General features: G+C 43.4%; 1 protein-coding gene across 1 annotated transcript in view; it reads right to left on the reverse strand.

The window, feature by feature from the left end:
• LOC116513722 (probable guanine nucleotide exchange factor MCF2L2) overlaps positions 1-24,466 on the reverse strand; it is a 73,620-nt gene that overhangs the window by 19,441 nt on the left and 29,713 nt on the right. Inside the window, exon 2 of the mRNA XM_032224905.1 lies at positions 1,575-1,658. Coding sequence (XP_032080796.1) covers positions 1,575-1,658 — 84 coding nt within the window. The remainder of the gene's footprint in view (positions 1-1,574; positions 1,659-24,466) is intronic.

Genomic DNA, 24,466 nt, shown 5'->3' on the forward strand with positions numbered 1-24,466 from the left:
AGGGCTTATGCAAATCCCCGCAGAGTTCCCCATTATCGGAACACTGCCACGATGTAAATCTGTTGAACAGATGCCACCAAAGCTTCAATTTCACTTTCTTTTTAGAAAAGACAGACTTTCCATTAACAGAAGACGGTTAGCAGACTGTGTGACGTGCTAATTCTCATGGATTTATCAAAGTGGATTTGCAAAAGCAGTTGCATTTTTTTGGGGGGGGGGGAAGTAGCCTCGGGAAAAATCTTTGAATCCACCGCATTTTTATAAGCAGTGATGTGTCCCTTAAATTGGTGGTTCTATCTATAGACCCCCGAAAATAGAGAGATTATCAAAAATAAAAGAGTAACAGATGTACGCCTCGTTACTCTGCAAAAAGAAAATATAAGTGTTAAAATAACCAAGGTTCTCCTTCATTCTTGTTATTCCCTCTAGTGGTTAAAATGCTGGCTTACAAACCAAGAGGCTGTGAGTTCCAATCTCGCCTTAGGCATGAAAGGTGATTGGTTGATTTTAGGCCAATCGCCAAGAGACTGAGAATTCGAGTCCCGCCTTAGACAAGAAAGGTGACTGGCTGACTTTAGGCCAATCAGCAGGAGACTGTGAATTCTAGTCCCGCCTTCGGCAAGAAAGGTGACTGGCTGACTTTAGGCCAATCGCCAGGAGATTATGAATTCTAGTCCTGCCTTAGGCATGAAAGGTGACTGGCTGACTTTAGGCCAATCGCCAGGAGACTGTGAATTTGAGTCCCGCCTTAGGCATGAAAGGTGACTGGCTGACTTTAGGCCAATCAGTAGGAGACTATGAATTCGAGTCCTGCCTTAGGCATGAAAGGTGACTGGCTGACTTTAGGCCAATCGCCAGGAGATTATGAATTCTAGTCCCGCCTTAGGCATGAAATGTGACTAGTTGATTTTAGGCCAATCGCCAGGAGCCTGTGAATTTGAGTCCCGCCTTAGGCATGAAAGGTGACTGGCTGACTTTAGGCCAATCACCAGTAGACTGTGAATTCTAGTCCCACTTTAGGCATGAAAGCCAGCTGGGTGATTTGGGCCAAGCACTCTCTCAGCTCAAGCCACCTGAAAGGGATGTTGTTGTGGGGAAAATAGGAGGACGAGGGAATGTGTGTGTATTTCCTCTCTTGAGTTACTTTAAAGTAATATAGGTGGGATAAAAATCAAATAGGTATGTTTGATAGAAGAACCTCTCCAAAAGTTTTACTGGGAAAAATCTGGATTTGTTTATCTGTCAAAAGCAGACGGCAATTACTGTTCATGAGTTTTGTTCAGGGTGGGGAAGGGGAATCTGGAAACACCGCCCATCATTTGCAAAAGGACACAACCGAGGTTGTAACAGAATAACAGAGTTGGAAGGGATCTTGGAGGTCTTCTAGTCCAACCCCCTGCTCAAGCAGAAAGCCCTATACAATTTCAGACAAATGGTTGTCCAGTCTCTCCTTAAAATGTCAGCGTGTTGGAGCACTCATAATTTCTGGAGTCAAATCATTCTACTAATTAATTGCTCTAACAGTCAAGAACAAAAAAAAAAGTGAAATATGAAGACCGCTGAAGATATCTTACCTGACAAAATAGCAAACTGCCGGTGCAATTGTTCAATGATCTCCACCGCCGTGACAGGCCTGATCTCCTGTTGCATTATTTCATCTGTACAAGAAGGGAAGAGAGAGCCAGAAGGAGGAATTACTACGCCGTAACTCAGCCGTACAAAGCAGATAGTCAGATGCAGAGTCCTAGTTGGTTGACAGTTTTGGCTGCGTTTTCGCCTCTGGCTTTGTCAGATGATTTCCAATCCCTACACCATATCCCAACCCCACCCCTGGGCAAGCAAAATCTTGTTGACAAAGAAGGGGCATCTTTACTTTCATTTCTCTGTGTCTTGCCTTTGCAATTGTGCAGAACAAATCATAAATCAAACCTCAAGAGTGCTGGTGGGGTTGGCCTTCCAGCACAAAACAGCTTTTGGGGGGTCACGCTTGCAAGGGTTATCCCAGTTTTCTGAAACGGCCCTGCCAGTGGTTTTTTTTAAAAAAATTAAAATTTACTTTTTGCAAACATCAATGCGTGAACATAGTGGCACCTGGGTGTCATACACTCTTAATACAAATAAAACTAATAGCTGTAGTCATAGTTACTACTTTCAACCAACGTGTATATATTTCTAATAGTAATACATATTTACATAAAGTTGTAATCTGTCATTATTCAATTATCCTATGTTTTCTCTTATTATTGCTCTCATTTATAAAAGTCAGGGGTGGGTTTCAGGCGGTTCGCGGCAGTCCCCGCGAACCGGTTGGTCAGCGAACCCAGAAGTAAGTAACTTCCGGGAACGCCGAAGGATCCACCCGCCCGCCCGCGTTTCTTACCCAGTTTTGACGAGTTCTGCGCTTCCACGCATGCGCAGGACGCATACAGCGCCTGCGCGATCCTCCAGGAGCAGCTGGAGCATCGCACAGACGCTAGTACACATGCGTGCACTGCGCGCGTGCACGAGGACGCCGCCGGCCCCGTTCCAACCGAACCGGTTGGAACGGGGCGAGAAACCCACCCCTGATAAAAGTGTACACTAATATTCCAGTTTTCTCTTATTTCTATCTCTTATTCTTTTAATCATGTCATCCTTTGTTTAAAAAAAAAAAACGTTTTCTTTCTATCCTACCTAATTTCTAACCATATCACCTGCCTACAAAAGAAAAAAGAAAGGGAAGAAGGGAAGAGAAGCAAATCAAAACAACACCAAACACGAAAAATCATCTATCCATCATCTCTTGTCCGCTTCAATACTTTTAACTGCTGTGCTTTTTCTTTTTCTTTTTGACTTGTCTCCCATATTCCTCTCCAAGATCTTTATCTCTTTCTGCATCTACGTCTTGGCTGTTCAGTCTGAGTAGTTTTCCCATAGGGCCCTGCCTGTGTTGAGCAATCGCTTGCTGGACCTCATCCAGGTGACACACTGTTTGTTTTCAGAAATGTATGAAAATATTATGATTCTGTTTCAATTGGGCATCTAATGCATTCATCCCTAATTCATCTGCTACAAAGGATGTAGGATTTGGGGGCATAATAAAACTCGTTTCTCTCCACCCGTGGAGCTTCTGCCGCGAAAAAGTGCAAAAATGGATACAAGTAATCTTTGACTTTTAACAGTTCACTTAGTTACTGTTTGAAGTTACAATACTTTAAAAAGTGACTTATGACCATTTATCACACTTATGACCTTTATGTGCGCTCACGCTCACGCACACACACAAACACACACACACACACAGAGCAGGGATGGGTTTCAAATTGTTTTACATCTCTTCTGTAGGTGTGGCCTGCTTTGTGGGAGTGGCTTGCCGGCCATGTGACTGGGTGGGCATGGCCAACTTGTAAAATGTGATGAACTCACTTAACAACGCTCTTGCTTAGCAACCAAAATGTTGGCTCAGAAACTCTGGCATTTGAAGCACGCAAGTCTTAAAGCTGTCAAGTTACAAGACCCTTGCACCCCTAATCCTTTAGAAAAAAAACTCCAGGGGTGTTCAAACTTGACAGCTTTAAGACTTGTGAACTTCAACTCCCAGAATTCCTCCTCTCGCTCTTCATCTTGATAGTGTGCGGATGGGCGGGGGGAGGGAGCTGGAACCGGTTCTAAATGGCACTGTAGATTTGGGGAATCTCTTCTATAGAAGAGGTTAGAACTGGCAGGAACTCACCCCTGACACATGCAAGATTTCTACAGGTGCTTATTCAACCCACCCACTGTTGTGGCTCCCCAGCGGCCAGCAGAGCTGGCAGAAAGAGACAGACAGTGTGGAGGTTGGGGAGGAAGATGGGCCAGTCCTGAAGTCTGGGGAAGGCTCGGATGAGGGCTCTGTGTCGGAGGCAGAGAGGGGGCCAGAGCTGTATGCCAGTTATCAGCTGCCTTCAGAGTCAGACATCAATGGGACAGAAAATCCAACATTAGAAATTACATTTGGTCCGGACGTTTTTCCCCACATATAAAATACCCAGGCAATGCCGGGTTATCAGCACTAGTGATAGCTAAATGAGATATTTGTAAGCTTCACTGCATATTTAAAGCAGTGGGTTTTCCCCTTTCCGGTGTGTAATCATTTTACACTTCTTCTCTGAACTGTCCTACTATCCCACCCACCCTATGACTCTAGCAAAAAAACATCTGGGTCATTTAACATGGTTGCTGTCTTCTACCAGCTGGATTTATCATAATATATTCAGAAATTAATGGAATCACCAGGAGGCTAGAGAAAGGAACCGTGGAAGATGGCCCAATTTTTTACGCTCCAGTGCATTCCTTTAAAAATAGCGTATTCACGCCTGCATTTCTAATACCTTCCTTTATTAGTAAGGAAGTTATTTCCTTATCCCCGGGTTTCAGGAAAAAACTCCTAAATCTGCAGTGAAATCCGACACAGCTGTAAATCAGGGCCACAGTTTTCTAACCCAATACAACTGCATCCGCTGAAAGAATTCGTGGAAAGAAACATCTTTAAAAATAATAAAACATCACAATAAATAATCAGCAATATCAGGAAAAAATAAAGCTCAGAATCAGGAAAAGTCTTGCATGATGATAAACAGAGAGAAAGGTCATTAGTTTTGCAGAAAGAGAGCAAGGTCCGGAGTCTGGGCTCCAATGGATTGTCTCACTAAAAACCAAAGCAATTTACATTTTAAACCAGTTTTCTCAATCTCAGCAAGTACATCAGGGGTGTCAAACTCGATTTCATTAAGGGCCGCATAAGAGCTGTGTTTGACCTCGAGGAAGGGGAGGGGGGACATGGCCAGGGTGGGGGTGGCCAGCTCGACATCACTTGTGTCGGGGGCTCCGGGCTCCTGCCAGCAAAACCTGTCTCCCAGGCTCCGTTTTCGGCTTGGACAGCCTCCTGCAACCCTTTGCCAGTGAAAACGGAGCTTGGGAACTCCGTTTCTGCTGGCAGAAGCACCACGGGGCAGTCTTTCACTGTTTCCGTGGGCCAGATCTAAGTACCACGTAGCCCTTGAGTTTGACACCCCTGAACTACAAGATGCGTGGACTTCAACTCCCAGAATTCCCAAGCTAACATGTGGGATTGTTCATGGGGCCGTGATGAGTCGGACATGACTTCGCAACTAACAACAACAACAACAACAACAACATGCGGGATGGCAATTTTTGGGAGTTGAAATCCACGCATCTTAATATTGCTCAGGTTGAGAAACATTGATTTAAATTTGTATTTTAGTTTTACAAGAACTCGGCACCTACCCTGAAATTGAAATGAATTCATCGTATGCGTATTATAAGGTGTGTATTATAAGGAGTCGTGGTGGCGCAGTGGTTAGAATGCAATATTGCAGGCTAACTCTGTCCACTGCCAGCAGTTTGATTCTGAGCGGCTCAAGGTTGACTCAGCCTTCCATCCTTCCGAGGTGGGTAAAATGAGGACCCAGATTGTTGGGAACAAATAGGCTGACTCTGTAAACCATTTAGAGGGGGCTGTAAAGCACTGTGAAGCAATATATAAGTCTAAGTGCTATTGCGGTTGGTATTACAATATAGGTAGTCCTCAACTTATGACAATTGAGCCCCAAATTTCTGTTAAGTGAGATGTGTTGCCCCATTTTATGACCTTCCTTGCTACAGTTGTTAAGTGAACCACTGCAGTTGATAAATTAGTCGTACGGTTATTAAGTGAATCCGCCTGCCCCATTGACTTTGCTTGTCAAAAGGTTGCAAAATAAGGTGATCACATGACCCGTAGGACACAGCAACGGTTATAAGTATGAACCAGTTGCCAAATATCTGAATTTTGATCACATAATCATGGGACTGCTACAAAGGTCGTAAGTTTGAAAAACGGTCATAAGTCACTTTTTTTTCAGTGCCGTTGTAACTTTGAACAGTCACTAAATGAACTGTTGTAAGCCGAGGACCGACTGTATTCAATTCCCATTGTTCCTTAGATCAGTGTTTCTCAACCTTAGCAACTTTAATGTATCTGGACTTCAGCTCCCAGAATTCCCCAGCCAGCATACAAGGTTGACAAAACATTGGGGTTCTGACCGAGGCTTCCCAAGAGCATGAAGTAAACTCCTTGTCCCGACAAAAATCCCTTTTATTAATTTACTATGAATTCTTCTCATTCCCATCCAGCAAAGCCTTTCAAGGGGGGGGGGTGGGATTCTGATAAGAGCCAAGGTGGCGCAGTGGTTAAATGCAGCACTGCAGGCTACTGCTAGATCAGCAGGTCAGCGGTTCAAATCTCACCGGCTCAGGGTTGACTCAGCCTTCCATCCTTCCGAGGTGGGTAAAATGAGGACCCAGATTGTTGGGGGCAATATGCTGACTCTCTGTAAACCGCTTAGAGAGGCCTGAAAGGCCTATGAAGCGGTATATAAGTCTACTGCTATTTACAGTCACAGACCTTATCTGGCTTGGACAGCTGCCAGGCCGATATCTGCAAAACTTGGCAAGGAGTCTCGGAGAGTCACTAACCAATTAGCGAACTAATAGTCTCCTGCAAACTCCACTCCCCTTTTGCTCCTCTTTTATTTCCTCTGAGTAGGCCATTCATTGTCTACCTGTGGCCTTACTCCCAAGTCGACCCCTGTTCTTTAGCTGTTCCCTTTGCCTGGTAACTCTGTGCATGCGCACACTGGGAACAGGCTCCAGCTGTTCTTCTGCCTCACTGATGTCTGACTCTGAAGGCAACTGATAACTGGCATATGGCTCTGGCCCCCTCTCTGCCTCCGACACAGAGCCCTCATCAGAGCCTTCCCCAGACTCCAGGACTGGCCCATCTTCCTCCCCAACCTCCTCACTGTCCGAATCTGCTGCCAGCTCTGCTGACTGCTGGTGGGCCACAACAACTGCTTTAGATGATTCTGAGCAGAGTTAGGCAATATGTAACATTGTGCTGAAATGTGCCTGGATAATTTATGACTGATAATAGCTATCCTAAGATTTATTTCCTTGGCCGGCAACCGTGTTCCATAAACACAGCAACTGTCTTCTATAAATCCCGATTTACAATTTCTTATATTGGGTGCATCTGGCAAATGTTGGTTTTTTTCATTTAGCTGTGGCAAAGCTGCCCTGACTTTACAACTCTATTATTTCTAATCTCTCAGATTGAGTGAAGCTTTGAACGTCTGCTTGAGAATCTGAAGCGCCAATTGTTTAACCTGACCTCTAAATCTCTCCCTTGCTCCCCCATTGACCAAATCTGCCCATCAATCGTGAGTTGACTCAAGCTGAATTTATGCCTTTGCCCTGTGACCCGAAACATAAATTCAAACCACTTTCTCTGAGCTGGGTTATAAATTTAATCCAACAATTCTGGCCCTTTGAGGAACTGCAGTTGTGGAAGCTGCTCCTTGCAGCCTGAATCAAAGAATACAGGTGGTCCTCGACTTGCAACCACAATTGAGCGCGACATTTATGTTGTTAAGTGACAAATTTGTTAAGCGACTTTGGCTCTACTGTACGACTTTTCTTGCCACATTTGTTAAGTGAATCACTGCACTCTGTTAACACTCTTGTTAAGTGAATCTGGCTTCCCCACTGACTTTGCTTGTCATAGGGTGGTAAAAAGGGGACACGGCAACCGTCATAAATATGAACCCAGTTGTCAGACCTTCAAATGTAAATCACGTGACCATGGGGGATGTTGCAATGGTCATAAGGGCAACAAATGGTCGTAAATCGCTTTTTAGATACTGTTGTAACTTTGAACGGTCCCTAAATGGACTGTTGTAAATCAAGGACAACCCATATAGAATCATAGGGCTGGAAGGGACCTTGGAGGTCTTCTAGTCCAACCCCTTGCTCAAAGCAGGAGACTTTATACCCATCCAGTGACCCATGAACTTGATCGTTTGCATCTGAAAAATTTATGATCCTGGTCTTTTGAAAACTGTTGTCACAACTGCATAGAAATTCTGTTCTTTACACCATGTCATCCCATTAAAGACCCTGAGGAGGAAAATATCTTCCCCTCTAGTCCTGCTTCATGTTTCTCACCCAGCTCTTCACAGTTACAGAAAGAAGCCATAAACCAAAACAAATCACCGAAAGTTAAGTTTTATAAGTCTCAGATTGCCAAAGGAGCCAGGACTATTTGCATTTTTGGTTAATATGGTTGGGAGAGGAAAGTAAGGTACAGGTAAAGATTCCGCTAGCAGATATGTGCTAATCGTTCCTGACTCTAGGGGGTGGTGCTCATCTCCGTTTCAAAGCCGAAGAGCCAGTGCTGTCCAAAGACATCTCCATGATCATGTGGCCGGCATGGCTTGGTGGGCATGGCAGGGGAAGGACACTGCAAAATCTCCATTCCCACCCCACTTTGGGGTCAGCCAGAAGTGGCATTTGCCGATTCTCTGAACTACTCAAAATTTCTGCTACCGGTACCTGAACTTAGAAATAGTAAATGAAATGCCAGTATGTGGTTATGTATTAAATGTTGGTATATTTTATGATGAAGGACGTCTAAACAATGATAGTCAAATAAAACTGGAGGTATGATGATGGTAACATATATGAACATTGGAGTTAGAATACTTGAGTTAATATGAACTGTACTTGATGACGGTGGAAGAGATGCACGAAAGCCTTTTGTAACCAACTGAAACACTTTCTACAGTATGTAAAGACAGAAGATTTTATGTGTCATGTTTGTTTTGAAAATAAAAAATTATTTTATAAAAAAAAAATCTGCTACCGGTTCTCCAAACTACTCAAAATTTCCACTACCAGTTCTCTAGAACCTGTCAGAACCTGCAGGATTTCACCCCTGCTCCAGTCCCCTAATCCTCTTGTTGCTCTTCTCTGCACTCTTTCCAGAGTCTCCACATCTTTTCTACATCGTGGCGACCTGAACTGAATGCCGTATTCCAAGTGTGGCCTTACCAAGGCATTATAAAGTGGTATTAACCCTTCACGTGATCTTGATTCTATCCCTGTGTGTTTACTTAGTGGGTGTTTTTACAGATGGCCATTCTGAGCTGCACTTTCCCAGAATAGCGGCCTTAATGGGCATAGCTAATCACCAAACATCCATTTGACCTAAAAAAAAAAAAATAAGTGATGAGCTTGCTTTCTAGTCTTCCTTCTCCAAGCAACCCCCAGGGCTGCTGACATACAATTTCTCAGTTTCCCCAAAAATGCATAAAGCACTTGTAAAAATAGAAACCACTATAGAGGCTCCGAATTTGCTTTCAGCCAGATGGCTTTTCATTTAAATGTATTTTTTCTCCCTACTGGAAGAAAATAACATTATATGGAACTCAGGTAGCTGAAGGATTCTAGCAAGCCAGGGAGCGACAGGGACTGAGTTTGTTTGTGCGTCTGTGTGTGTCAAAAAAAATATATAGCAAGAATGCAAGAGTAGGGGAGAGGGGAGGAAAGGGAAGAAGAGGGGAAGAGTAGAGGAGAGGAAGGGGAAGGAGAGAAGGGAAAGGAGAGGAGGAAGGTAGGAAGGAGAGAAGAAAGGGGGGAAGGAAGGAGGGAAGGAAGGAGAGAAGGAGAGAAGAAAGGAAGGAAAGGGAGGAGGAAGTGAAGGAGGGAAGGAAGGAGGGAGGGAGGCAGGGAGGGAAGGAAGGAGAGAAGGAGAGAAGAAAGGAGGGAAGGAAGGAGGAAAGGAAGGAGGAAAGGAAGGAGAGAAGGAGAGAAGAAAGGAGGGAAGGAAGGAGGGAAGGAAGGAGGGAAAGAAGGAGGGAAGGAGAGAAGGAGAGAAGAATGAAGGGAGGGAAGGGGGAAGGAGGGAGGGAAGGAAGGAGGGAAGGAAGGAGAGAAGGAGAGAAGAAAGGAGGGAAGGAAGAAGGGAAGGAAGGAAGAAGAAGTAGGATTGTTGTAAAATAAGATGGGTCTATGGGATGGTAAGAAAGCAATTTCAATTATATTGTCAATTGCAGGGGAGAAAAATTGTTACAAAGACATATTATTAATAACAGTTATGAGATCATATAACTGTGAATGTATATAAGAGAAATAAAAATTATATATAAAAAAATATAGCAAGATGATGGCCACAACACATGATTGAAGCCCAACTTCTATTTTACATTATATAATGTATAATGTATTTTGATTTTTTAAAAATACATCCTGCTCGTTTCCCAAAACCAAAGGAACCTACAGCATCCTACAAAACCAGTTATGGTTTTTGGGACCAAGTACCCCAAGGGTACACCCAAACCCCCAAAATGCAATGATGGCGAACCTATGACACACTTGCTAAAGGTGGCACGCATTGCCCTCTCTGATGACACATGAACCATCGCCCCGGTTCAGTTCTGCTGTGCATGCGCATCCCTCTAGCCAGCTGCTCGTTGGGTCTCTGCTGTGCATGCGCGGGAAGGGGCACGTGTGCATGCACCCCCCTGCACGTGCCCTACTCCCCCGTTTATGCACCCCTGATGCCCCCGGCCCCCCAGCATGCACACGTGACTCCCCACACACACCTAACCCAACCCCTGCACCAGGGACGTGCAATCAGGGGAGGCAGGGGAGGCAGAGCCTCACCACTGTCATCATGAAAAGAAAAAAAATTAAAAGGAAAAAGGCTGAGCTAGTTGCTGCCAGAGTCACAGTGGATGACTCTGCTTAGTGCTTAACTGTTTAAAAAAGCCTCTAAAAAACTACAGAAGGAAGCGGGGAGAACGAGGTGCCTCATCTAGTCTGACTTTATGATCACTCGAGCAGAGCTAAGCAAGGGTTAAAAGCAGAGTCATCCACACAGTGTCTCTGTCAGCAACTAGCTCAGTCTTCAGCTCTTGTCTTTTTCCTTTTACATTTTTTTTTCTTTTCATGATGGCAGGCAAGAGCAGAGTTGAAATCCTCTCTGAAACAGCTGGAAAAGGTACGTGATTGCATGCAGAGTCACGTTGCCTTTTCACACATACACACACAAACACACACAAACACACACACACAGACAGACACAGAGCTGGATAAAAGTATATAAGCCCAGCTTCACTGATTACAAGTTTGAAAAGGCAACGTGGCTCCACCTGCAATCAAAGGTTCAGATCGGAAGGCAGCACAAATTAAAAAAAAACAACACACACACACACACACACATATATATATACATACATACATATATATATGTATATATATATCTCCCTTTATTTATTTATCAGCATAAATATAACAAATGTAACAAAAAAGGCAACAGTAAAAAATATTGGGTTTCTGTCTGGATGGACTCTTGTGACGAGCCTAATGACAGAGAGTGGAAGTGTGACCTTCCTCCCATACTTGGGCATACCAGGGGTTGTGACTTTAAGTATATATAATTATATATTATATATATATATATATATATATATATATATATATATATATATATATATATATATATTACACACACACACACACAGCTCGAAATAGATCTACTAGTCTCCCTTTATTTATTTATCAGAACAAATACAACACAAATATAACAAAGGCTACAGTAAAATATTGGGTTTCTGTCTGGTCTCTTATGACGAGCCGATGGACAGAGAATGGAAGCAGTGAACTTCCTCCCATATTTGGGCATACCAGGGGTTGTGACTTTAAATATATACCTTTCTCCCTGGCTCAGCTGATAAGGAGAAGAACTCTGTGGCTTAATGTTAACACATCTGCCTAAAATGCAATACAGCACAGGTTCTAATCCCAGTAAGGGTATGGCTAGCTGATGAGAGCTAAATAGCACGAAATAGATCTATACTAGTCTCCCTTTATTTATCAGCACAAATACAACACACACACACACACACACACACACACACACACACACACACACATATATATATATATATATATATATATATATATATATATATATATATATATGTATATATATATGTTATAACTATAACTAATACTTCGTTTATAACTATTACTGCTTTATAATTTAACTTGGGACCGTGATGGCCAGATTCTAGTATGATCAAATACTTCTTTTTTTTCTTTTATAATTCTGCAATCCCTTTAATTCAGAGTGGAGTTGGGGCAACCTGTGGAATTGAGAGTTTACTGGCCGGATGCCCTCCCTGATGCCTGTGCAGAGTTCGCCAGCAGACAATTTTTCTTTGTGCCCTAGGAGAGGGAAACATCTGCCGCTACCCAGGATCGAACTTTCGACCTTCCAAGTGGGAGGTGAGCTTCTTTACCACCAGGCCACCATACCGCCCAGTCATAACTCAAAGGCTACCTGTACTCAATTCCATATCAGTCAAGATGAACACAGTGTGTGAACTCAGGCCCAGGAAAGCAAAGCCTGAGGAATCGCTTTGGGGATTGCCTGATTGTGGGAAAATAGTTCCTTGATTCTTCTTCCAGGCAAAGCAGGATATTATTTTCTCAAACAAAGACAGTCGGGTGACGAGGACGCTTCTTGGAAGAGCTTGGCGTGGAAAAAAGTGATAAGGAAACATGACCTACTTTGCATACAGGGACATCAGCTAATCCAGTGATAGGATTTTGCTTAAATCATAAAGCAAATCCTTAGCATGTAATGTTTAATCTGGATCTGGGGTTTCATGCACTCAGACACCCAGGACATAGCCTCCAGCCCTAATTCATCTAGCCAGAGAGAGAAAAAGAGAAAACGCAAATTATTCTAACTGAAATTTTCGAACAGTTTAAAGTAGGGCTAGACTAAAGGTAAAGTTTCCCCTGCATTAGTCGTTCCTGACTCTAAGGGGCAGTGCTCATCTCCGTTTCAAAGCCTAAGAGCCAGCGCTGACCGAAGACATCTCTGTGGTCATGTGGCTTGACTAAATGCCGAAGGCGCACGGAACGCTGTTACCTTCCCACCAAAGGTGGTCCCTATTTTTTGTACTTGCGTTTTTACATGCTTTCGAACTGCTAGGGTTGGCAGAAGCTGGGACAAGTAACGGGAACTCACTCCGTTACGCGGCGCTAGGGATTCGAACTTCAACCTTTCTGATCGACAAGTTCAGCTTCTTAGCCTCTGAGCCACCGCGTTCCTTATAGGCTAGACTGGGAAGTCAAAAATACAGTAAGTATCTCAGAAGGAAGCAAGTGGAAAAAAAATTTCATTTTTCTTGCCAAGAAAATTACTGTAATTGTGAATTACTGGGATTTGAGTATGACTTGAAGGGAATTTATGGAAGGGGTGTATCACTGCCTTCTTCTGAATTACAGAATAACAGAGTTGGGAGGGACCTTGGAGTTGTTCTTCTCAGTTGTTATTGTGGTTGTTTTCACTTCCTGAATAACCTTATATTCTCTAGGATTTTTCTGGTGTCTCCCATACTACTACTACTACTACTACCACTACTACTGCTGCTGCTGCTGCTACTACTACTGCTACTTCTCCTTCTCCTCCCATGTCTAGGTAAAACTTTTAACTGCCAGAATGAAGTCATCATCTGGGGTTTCTCATTGCCCAAAAAATAAGACATTATTGGCACATGTTTGTAGTAGTAGCCGACATACCAGCAAACGGACTGGTATGTCACACCTAGATCAAACCTGGGAAAACCAAGGAACACATGTTCTAACCAGGCCCAATCTTCTTAGATTTCCCATTTTAGCTAGGTGCCATCAACATTAGTTGGCTGCAACTCTAAAGCTGTAAAGTGTAAAGAAGATGATCTTCACGGAGATAATGCATGAACCATGACCCAGACAAAAGAGGCTAAAGCATTTTTTTTTAAGTCCAGCACTACAAGGTAACATTTGCAAGTGGATCAACAGACGTCTCCCTAATTCGATGGCATATAAGAAGAAGGAGAAGGAGGTATAGCATGATCAGACTTCGAAAATTGTGCTATGATAGCCAATCTCAATAAAGTAGCCTTTCTCTGGAGTTTTCCTGGTCTGTTTTACCTATTGGCTCTGGAGCCGCATGTGGCTATTTCCTCCCTCTGCAATGGCTCCGTCACCGGTCGGGCGCCACAATTTTGAGAGGAGCTTCCGGTGGGGGGGGGGAGAGAGAGAAGCACAGTGTGCCAGGAGAAGACTCTATGGCAAGGGGAGGGTTTTCCAGTGTTTCCACAATTGATAGGGCTTTCGGTAGAGGAAAAGTACATTGCGCTAGGAGGAGACTCTATGGTGGGAGAACTGAACTTCTGGTCAGCTCCAGATTTGAACAGGGGGGCTTCCAGTTAGGACCTTTGTGGCTCCCGGTGTTTTCTGTGGGAAACGGGTCCAAATGGCTCTTTCAGTGTTTAAGTTTGCCAACTCCTGACCTAGTCAAAGGTGATTAAGATGATAAATATTGTAATCCAAAAAAAAAAAAAAAACCCATGGTGGTTAACACAGCCGACTAGAAATCAGACTAGAGGTCAGTTCGCCCGAACCGGTAGTTAAAAAAATGCTTTAAAAAGTTAAAAAAAGTTCCAATGATCAGCTGTATGACAATCAGCTGTGCTGCGTAATCATCAGAACTTTTTAAAAACTTTTTAAAAGTATTTTTAGACTACCGGTCGAACCAGCTAAAGTGGAGTAATGTCCAAACATTGGCAGAAAGTTAGGGATTAATAATTATGAGGAGACAGTGAAAAGAAGGAAGATTGCACTGAATATAAGGCTAACCCCATGTTCCACCTCAGAATTTGGATATCAGCAGGCAGGCACACATAATAAAATTAACAATGTCTATTTGCCTATTATAAAGAGCGAGACCAGGAATTCAGTGTCCACCTTTAGGCCCTCAAAATGCTCCAGCCTGGCTGAGTTACAGTGCAAAACTCAGAGGTCTAACAGATTATTTTTTTAACTTATCCATGCCAGCGGTTGAATTGGTTTCAACTTAGCTCATGCATTTGTGGGAAGAAATTGGCTTCACTTTTTCCAAACTTTTCCACTTTATAATCCTCCAGCGTCTGGGTCAATTCTCGTGTGTGTCTGTCTGGGTGAGAATTTTCCCCTCACTTCTTTCGAACCGAAAAATCAAGAAGGAACCACTTACCAGCAATGCAATCATAAGCAACTTTTATTCATATTTTTTCCAGTGGAGTCTAATCCCTAACAAATGTTAGGACATGGATTGTATGCATTAATTCTGCGGCTTTCTTCTTCTTTAAACAGAATGGTCTCTTTTCTTTGAAAATAGAGACTTGTTCAACGTACAAAATTCTAATAACTGGGATTTTTTCATAGCTGTTGTAACTTTGAACGGTCAGTAAATGAACTGTTGTAAGTCGAGAAACCGCCTGTATTCAATTCACCCAGCCCTGTTCTTTAGATCAGTGTTTCTCAACCTTAGTTACAACCAAAGTAACTAACAGAGAGTTGTTTAAATCATGTAAAACCAGACACACTACTAGAAGCTAAAATCGTAAGGCTACATTTGATTTACTTTGGCCATGTCCTGTGTGCAAATTCATCAGAGAAGGAAATGATGCTAGAAGGGACAAGCAAAAACATACTGGCTTGATACCATCAAACCTGATGCAAAGTTGAACTTACAACAATTGAAAGAAGCTGTGCTTGGTAAGTGCAGCATGGAGAAACACTTGTCTATAAAGTCACCAAGAGTCACAACGTTTAGACACAACTAAATGTTTAGAACAACAACGATACAAAGTACACAAGAAAGCAACAATGGACCTCAGATCAAATTTTGAGGAACATCATGCAATGAAGGGTCGAGAACAGACTTTTCCACGACTGAAAAAGTTCAGTGGGAAATACAGGACTGAAACAAACAAAATCTTGTATTGCTGGTGCCGAATGAAATTTTGAAAGAAGAAGATGTTGCAGCAGATTGAGGCTTTCGCCACAATGCTCAAGAAAAACGGGATGTGAGACCACGAAGGTGCAAGAGAAACAGGTTTATTGATGCATCGAATTCAGCGTGTTCACACACCAAAATCTGAACTGCCTTGGCTCCGCCCAGGACGCTACTTTATGCCGTGTTCCACACTGTGCATTCTCAAGAAGTTCCTATAATGTCTTAAGCTATTGGCCGTTTCACCTCTGTTCTATCTTACACCCACGCCTGGCTTCCTGTGCCCCTCCTTTACAGCGTCTTGCCACACTGTTCCATTAAGGTTTGTTGCAACTTAATAAAATCCATATTAAGTCTATATTGATATTCAAAAGCTAGTTAGAGCCTGGGGGCTCATATACCCAGATGATATGGTCATATTTGTGCCGGATCGAATGGTCGCCGTAGGGAATCGCAGTAAGCCACTTCGTGCACGCACTCACACACTCTAGACAATCCTCCCAAAACCTTCAACAAGAAGTCCGGGCCTATAGGGGTCCCCGCAATACTAGTAACATTTTACCACAGACAAATGCAGTAGCACAAATAGTGATGACTTTCCATTTTGCATTAGTCACCAGCAAATCACTGTCACCTAAGCTGACTCAGCAGAACTTGCTCGAAGCCGTCATTGAAGTGAGCGAGTGAGATGGCTCACTGACCATCTGTCGGTGACACTGACCACTGGCATGAAAGAAATATCCAGAGAGTAAGGTGACTTCTATGTAGGCAAAAATGAAAGAGAAAGCACTGGATGACAGCTAGAATGAAACTGAAATGCCCCGTGAAGGTTTTGTTTGTTTTTCAATACAAAGAATCTGGAAAAATAGCTGTCTAAGAAAGCTTTGGCCACCTAATGAGAAGGGAGGACTCCCTGGAGAAGAGCCTCATGCTGGAAAGATTGAGGGTAAAAGAAGGGGACGACAGAGAATGAGGTGGATGTATGGAGTCACCGAAGCAGTCGGCGTGAGCTTAATGGACTCCAGAGGATGGTAGAGGACAGGAAGGCTTGGAGGAACGTTGTCCATGGGGTCGTGATGGGTTGGACACAACTTCACACTAACAGGAATCACAAAGAAAATGAGATCGAGAGACATCACAGTATACTTAAATTTCTCATGTTACCATTTAGTTAGCGTTGACTTTTGGAGACCCCCCATACTGTAGATAGATTTTCTTCATGAAAGATCTGTCCCCAGTTTGATCTTTCAGATCTTCTGGGTTTCAAAGTTTATTTTCTTTTAAAACAAACATTTCATCATTCCTCAATCAGTAAGACATCAGAGTACAATTTTTTTGTGTGTCAAATAGTTCTAGTTTATCACCAAATTCTTGTCTAGCCTAATGTATACCCCTCCCTCCCTCCACCCTCCACCCTCCCCCAACCCCCCTCCTCCCCCCCCCGACTTCCCAGAAACCCGTACACGGTATGGAATTTTTAACAAACACAGTCTAAAATCTATTGAGAAAAAAGAAATAAGAAATTAGTGACATCTCTACATTGATCTTAGCTTAGAAGAAGCTAAGATCTTTCAGATCTTCTGATATTGAGGCACTCTATCTGGCTACTGCTTGTCCTCTTCTCTTCCTTGCCACCTTTCCCAGCATAAAGATTTCCTCAGACAACTAAGTTTTCCTATAATGCATTACGATAAATTTCTCAGGGCCATATGATCATGACCGGTTTCTACATCGCAGGACTACCTCCCAAAGACCAATTCGATCGCACAGGATTGGCCTTCTCCGGGTTCCATCTGCCAGCCAATGCCGGCTGGCGACACCCCGGGGGAGAGCCTTCTCTGTTGCTGCTCCAGCCCTCTGGAACGAGCTCCCCGTGGAGATCCGGACCCTTACTACCCTCCGGCCTTCCGTAAGCTACTAAGTCCTGGCTGTTCCGGCAGGCTGGAGGCTGTTAAAGCACCCAGCCCCATCTTAATTGTGACTGTTTTGATTTAAAATTGTTTGTATTGTCTCATTTATTCCCTCCCCTGTTTATTGTGAGCCGCCCGGAGTCCTTCGGGAGTGGGCGGCATACAAACCAATAAACCAAAACCAAACCAAACCTATTCAGGCTGGACTTGCATATCTACCTCAGGGGTTCGGTTCTGGCAGTCACTACTGCCAGTTTGCTTGTGGGCGCGCTTCACGCATGCGCAGAAGCAAAAAACAAGATGGCGCCACTATGGCGCTGCCCGGAGAACTGGTTCAGGGGCGTCGATCCAGAAGATGAAACCAGTTTATCCTTCTGGAGAGATCTCAAGGTAAAATCTCACTCAGCTGGGCATGATTAAAGAAGCAAGAACATGTGCTTCTTTCAATGTAATGCATCTTTAATGCCACTCTGCAGTAAATACAGAATTTGGAAAGGGAATACTCTCCTTTAGAATGAATTCGTGGAGGTAGAGCCTATGAAGGTATTTATTTACACAGATTTTAAGGAATGGCAAACCATTTGAAACATCTTCTCTCTAGGTTTTCCCTCAACTGGGCTAAGCTGCCATTTGGGAGATGAGCTACCAAATGAATCATCCTCTTTCTCCCAATGCTGCCTTCCATCCTTTTCCCAAGCTTTCTGGAAGTTTTGTTCAGAGTCAAGCAATCACAATGGAGCCCTCAAAGCTTGTTCCTCAGGTCTGTTGGCTTGGCATTCAAGGAGTTGTAAAAACCAACATCTCAGCACCAAGCTAGGAAGTTTGCACTAACAATTGTTTCTTGAGTTGCTCTGTGGTGGCCCCCTCAAAACTCATGATACACTTCTCCGTTCCACTAATGCTTAGGTCTCAGAGGGGCGGGGGAGTAAGCAAGAGAGTGACAAGCCCAAATTTTCTATGATGGTTAAATACCAATGATCCCAGTTAGTCTTCTGAAAGATAGCCAGCCCAATACAGGTCGTTCTTGAATTACAACAATTTGTTTAGCAATTGTCCAAAGTTACAACAGCACTGAAAAAAGTGACTTATCACCATTTTTCAGATTTATGACCCTTACAGCATGCCCATGGTCACATGATCAAAATTCAGAGGCCGGGCAACCGAAAGTTGCACTCTCCCTGGGTCACGTGATCACTTTCTGTGACCTCCTGACAAGCAAAATCAATGGGGGAACCCAGATTTACTTAACAATGCCGTTTGTAACTTAACAACTGCAGAAATTCACTTAACAACTGTGGCAAGGAAGGCCATAAAATAGGGCAAGTCGCTTAACAGCTGCCTCACTTAGCAACAGAAATTCTGGGCATAATTGTGATCTTAAGTTGAGGACTACCTGTATTAAATGACAAATAAAAGAGTTAAATAGGCCTGTTAAAGAGATTACAAACACCTTTCTTAGGAGTGTGGGTTCAAAATACAATTGGAGATGTGGAAATGTAGTGTGCCAAGGAAAAGAGCCAGATCATGTCTCCTTTTGTTAATAATCTACTAATTTTAGATTTTTAACTTATTTAAGGAAGATTTCCCCCCCCCCCTTTTTTTCTGTATTGCAGGGGTATAAACTCAATTTCATTGAGGGCCACATTAGGATTAGGTTTGACGTTGGACGGCCGGGGGTAGGTGGGGCGTGGCCATGCTGGGTGTGGCGATGGTGGGCATGACACAGGACCGCACTTCTGTAGCAGGAATGAATTCAGCAGGTTCTGATAGGTTCTGGAGAACCGGTAGCAAAACTGTTGGATTGGGTAATGGATAGGCACACACAGGCTTAACGGTAAAAACAGCTCTTTATTGAATACAACAAGTGAGGACAATCCAGCGAAGGTTGAGTCTGACAGCAGCCCTTTTATAGGGAGCTGTCAGACCAGTGGTGGGTTTCAAAATTTTTTTGAACCTACTCTGTAGGTGTGGCCTCCTTTGTGGGAGTGGCTTGCTGGCCATGTGACCTGGTGGGAGTGGCTTGCCGGCCATGTGTTTCTCTCTCTCTCTCTCTCTCTCTCTCTTTTCCTTCCTTTTGTCTCTCTGTCCCTTTTTCCTTTCATCTCTCTCACTTTTTCTTTCTTTTTTTCTTTCTTCCTTTCTTTCTCTTTCTCTCTCTCTCTCTTTGTGTGTGTGTTGTGTGTGGTGTGGGTTTCAAAATTTTTTGGAACATCTTCTGTAGGTGTGGCCTGCTTTACGGGTCCACTGGTGGAACCTCTTCTAACCGGTTCGGTAGATTTGACGAACCGGTTCTACCGAACTGGTGCGAACTGGTAGGAACCCATCTCTGTGTCAGACCCTTCGACCAATGGGATTAAACCTCTGTTCCCGCCAGAACAGAGGACCTTGGTGGAAACCCCTGTAGACAGGGTGAATAGCTCACAAAAACTTTTGAGTAGTTAGGGTTAGGGTTAGATTTTGCAGTATCCTTCCCCTGCCACGCCCACCAGGCCACAGAACCGTTAGTAAAAAAAAATTTCACCACTGCTCCGCAGACATGATTTATAAACTTATAAAAATAGGGAGGTGTACATTTCTGTGGTTTTTGTTTTTTAAATACTTACTTGATCTACTTGATCACCTTATGAGAGAGACACCAGATCAAGTAATATGATTCCATAGGAAGACTAGAATTATAAATTATTGACATAGGCTAGTAGCAGAATCCTGCAAGCCTGAAAAGTAAAATATTTTACTTTTCCTCCCTTTTATAACCTTCTGAGTCAAGGATGGTCTCCTGGAGCACTCTGGAGGCCTCGTTTTGAGCCTGGAAAATCTCCTGGACAACTCCGGGGGCCAAAAGGGGTTGTGGTGGGGGAGGGGGCACCCTACCACGCCCCATTTTGCTAGCACCGTGGGCCAGAACTTTGCTATTTCCAGACTGGTACTATGGGCCAGATTTAAGCACCCCGTGGGCCAGATCCGACCCACGGGCCTTGAGTTTCACCCCCTCTATTTTATTGCAACCTGACCTCCTTCAACAGCATTTAAACGTAAGTTTTTAATGACAAAATACATATTTATACATCAATGTCCAACATATCTGCCCCAAAAGGCATCATTTTGAATTTGTGACATGCCACACTTATTTATAATTTAGATTCTATGATTATGATGGATATTTTGTTTGCATGGGATTTAAACCTTCTAAACCTTTTCATCTTTCGTGGGAGTGAAGCAAAATGGGAGGAAGTTTCAGACAAAGGCATTCAAGTCTTAGGAAAAGGACCGGAGGGAGACTGAATTTTTCAAACATAAAATTCTTCCTGTTTTTTTGTCTAACATAAAAAGACACGAATAAAGCTCCTTTCATCGCTGATTACATTACAATATTTATTTGTCTTAAATACAAAAGAAATGCTCGTCTGAAGTCCTTAACAACAATCTCTAACCATTATTTTGCTCAACCTCATAATATTCATTTTCAATATTTCTCTCCCATTAAGACACTTGATTAAATTATTCATCTCCACAGACGGATCTGCAGCTGAACAATACTACAAGGAAGCATATATTTTGCCGTGAAATAGTTTTGCAGAAATGCACATTTTACAGTGTCCATTTAAATCAATTCTCTTTGGTCTGATGCTCTACACACTGGTGCGTTTACAGCACCAGGTCAAAAAAAGTCAAGTTGTCAAACCATGCAATTGAAACCCCATCTATATGCAAGATGTGCATAGTGTGTCTGGCTTCCTTTTCCCCCAACCTCGTCCCCAAACTTAAATCCTATATGAATTAAAGCACTTGGTGACTGTAAGCTATAGCTCATGAAATCTTAGGCCTTTTAATGAAATTGGTTACTTGAAAAAGGTGCTAGGAGACTCCTGATTTTTTATGCCATCACAGATTAACAAAGTTGTTTTCTCACAATCCCTTAAACACAATTCCTACCCGCGGGGTGGGCTAGATGGAGCTAGAGACATTTGTATATCAGTGCTTCCTCAAACTTGCGATCGTGGGTGCACCTCGTTTCACCCACATAACACCTATCCTCCGCGAGCTGCACTGGCTACCTGTTGATCTCCGGGTACGCTTCAAGGTGCTAGTTGTCACCTACAAAGCCCTTCATGGTATTGGATCTGGGTACTTGAGAGACCGCCTACTGCCAATCACCTCCACTCGACCAATTAGATCCCACAGATTAGGCCTCCTCCGAGTTCCATCAGCCAGTCAATGTCGACTGGCAACCACGCGGAGGAGAGCCTTCTCTGTGGCAGCTCCGACCCTATGGAACGAACTCCCCGTGGAGATTCATACCCTCACCACCCTCCAGACCTTCCGCATAGCCCTTAAAACCTGGCTGTCCCGACAGGCCTGGGGCTAAAGACCTTAACCCTGCCCGAATAGTATGAATGTTGTGCTTTTAATGATGTATTGTCTTATATGTAACTTGGTTTGTCCTCCCCTCCCCCTGAACTGTGAGCCGCCCTGAGTCCCCCCAGGGAAAAGGGCGGCATACAAATAAAGTTTTTTAAAAAAAATTAAAGATGTGTGGAATTCAAGTCCCAGAATTTCTCAGCCAGCTTGGCTAGCTAGTGGAATTCTGGAAATTGAAGTCTGCACATCTAAAATTTGTCAAGGTTGAAAAACACTAAAGTAAAGGTTTCTCTCGCACATATGTGCTAGTCATTCCAGACTCTAAGGGGAGGTGCTCATTTCTGTTTCAAAGCTGAAGAGCCAGCGCTGTCCGAAGACGTCTCCGTGGCCATGGCATGACCAAATGCCGAAGGGGCATGGAACGCTGTTGCCTTCCCACCAAAGGTGGTTCTTATTTTTCTACTTGCATTTTTACGTGTTTTCAATCTGCGAGGTTGGCAGAAGCTGGGACAAGTAACAGGAGCTCACTCCGTTACGCAGCACTAGGGATTCAAACCGCCAAATTGCCGACCTTTCTGATAGACAAGCTCAGCTTCTTACCTACTGAGCCAACATGTCCCACATGAAAAACACTTTTGTAGACCAAATCTGGAGAACAATTCCTTTTTTACTTGAAATACAGATATGTTGGATTTACCAAGTATAATGTTAAGGCAAATAAGTGAGCCATAAGACCCACCCCAGGCCTTGCTCAGTGCTTCTGACACTCATGCTATGCTACAATTTTCTTAAACCAAAGAGATCAATACTGCAACTGGCTAAATTCACAAAACCTACAAAATTATGATTCAGTAATCTCATTTGTTTGTCCCATGTGCTCCTCATCAACCATGGCTTATAAAGCTTAAAGCTAAGTTTTCACAACAAATGGCAACACATTGTTGATCTTTGCTATTTACAAAAGCTAAGTAGGGTCACCCTTGGTTAATACTTGGATAGGGAACACATGGGAATCGCAAGGCTGTTGACCAGGCTGGGAAGCTGTAAACAAATCCAGGAGGAAATCAATGGTAAGCCAATTCTATAACTTGGCCAAGAAAAATAGGTGGATCCAATCACAAGAGAATTGAATTCAAATCAAAGGCATCTTATGCCAAAGACACACATACACACACACAAACACACACGTGGCCATTTTTGCTAAAGCAAGTTGAGTGAAATCAGCCACATTACATTTCAAGTTGAGCAGAGGTGGGTTCCTACCAGTTCGCACCTATTCGGTAGAACCGGTTCATCAAATCTACCGAACTGGTTAGAAGAGGTTCCACCAGTGGACCCGGAAAGCAGGCCACACCTACAGAAGAGGTTCCAAAATTTTTTGAAACCCACCACTGAAGTTGAGTGAAAGCAAGGACAGCTCAGAATCCTCAGAAACCTATTCTGGAATGCTCACATTTTGTGATATTGTAACTTTCTAAATCTAAAACAATCAATTTCCTTCAATTAAAATTAATGAACTCACCAGACACAAGAGAGGGTGGGAATAAATGAACAGTTACTAAAGGATATATAACTGAAAAGTCCTTGGTGCTCTCTGAGCTTGGTTGTTTTCTTGCAGATGTTCCTTGACCCAAAGTAGGTAACATCATCAGTACTAGTGGGGTTTGCTCTCAGTTTATGCTCTAGTGCAAGGGTGTCAAATTCAAGGCCCGGGGGTGGGTGGGTATCTGGCCCACGGGCTGCCCTGGAAACAGCAAAGGCCTGGCCCGCAGAGCCTCTGCCAGCAAAAATGGAGATCACACAGCCGCCCTGAGCTCTGTTTTCACCGGCAGAGGGTTGCAGGAGGCTGTTGTGGCCAAAAATGGAGTTTGGGAGCCCATTTTAGCTGGCAGAGCACTCGGGCCACCACAGGTGCCCCTGACATGAGTGATATCAAACTGGCCATGCCCACCTTGACCACGCCCACCGCCTGAGGTCAAACACCACCCTGATGCGGCCCTCAATGAAACTGAGACTATAAACTGAGAGCAAACCCCACTAGCATTGATGATGTTACCTAGTTGGGTAATGAACTATCTGCAAGAAAACAACCAAGCTAAGAAAGCACCAAGGACCCCTCACTTCAACACTGAGCTACAAATATTCTTTTATATGTATGTGTGTGTGTGTGTGTGTGTTTAGTGTCACAACCCCTGGTATAACCAAATATGACACTAAATACATACCTATTTCCCTGGCTCAGCTGATAAAGGAGGAGAACCTTGTGGCTTAGTGGTTAACACATCTGCCTAATATGTAATACAGCCCAGGTTCGAATCCCAGTAAGGGTATGGCTAGCTGATGAGAGCTAAATAGCTTGAAATAGATCTATACTAGTCTCCCTTTATTTATTTATCAGCACAAATACCACATATATATATATATATATATATATATATGTAATATATATATAACTTTAATCCTACTTTCTCAACAGGTTTACTTTTATTAGTATTACCACTTGGCA

Source organism: Thamnophis elegans, chromosome 10, assembly GCF_009769535.1.
Source record: "Thamnophis elegans isolate rThaEle1 chromosome 10, rThaEle1.pri, whole genome shotgun sequence".
In the NCBI taxonomy this organism is placed as follows: domain Eukaryota; kingdom Metazoa; phylum Chordata; class Lepidosauria; order Squamata; family Colubridae; genus Thamnophis; species Thamnophis elegans.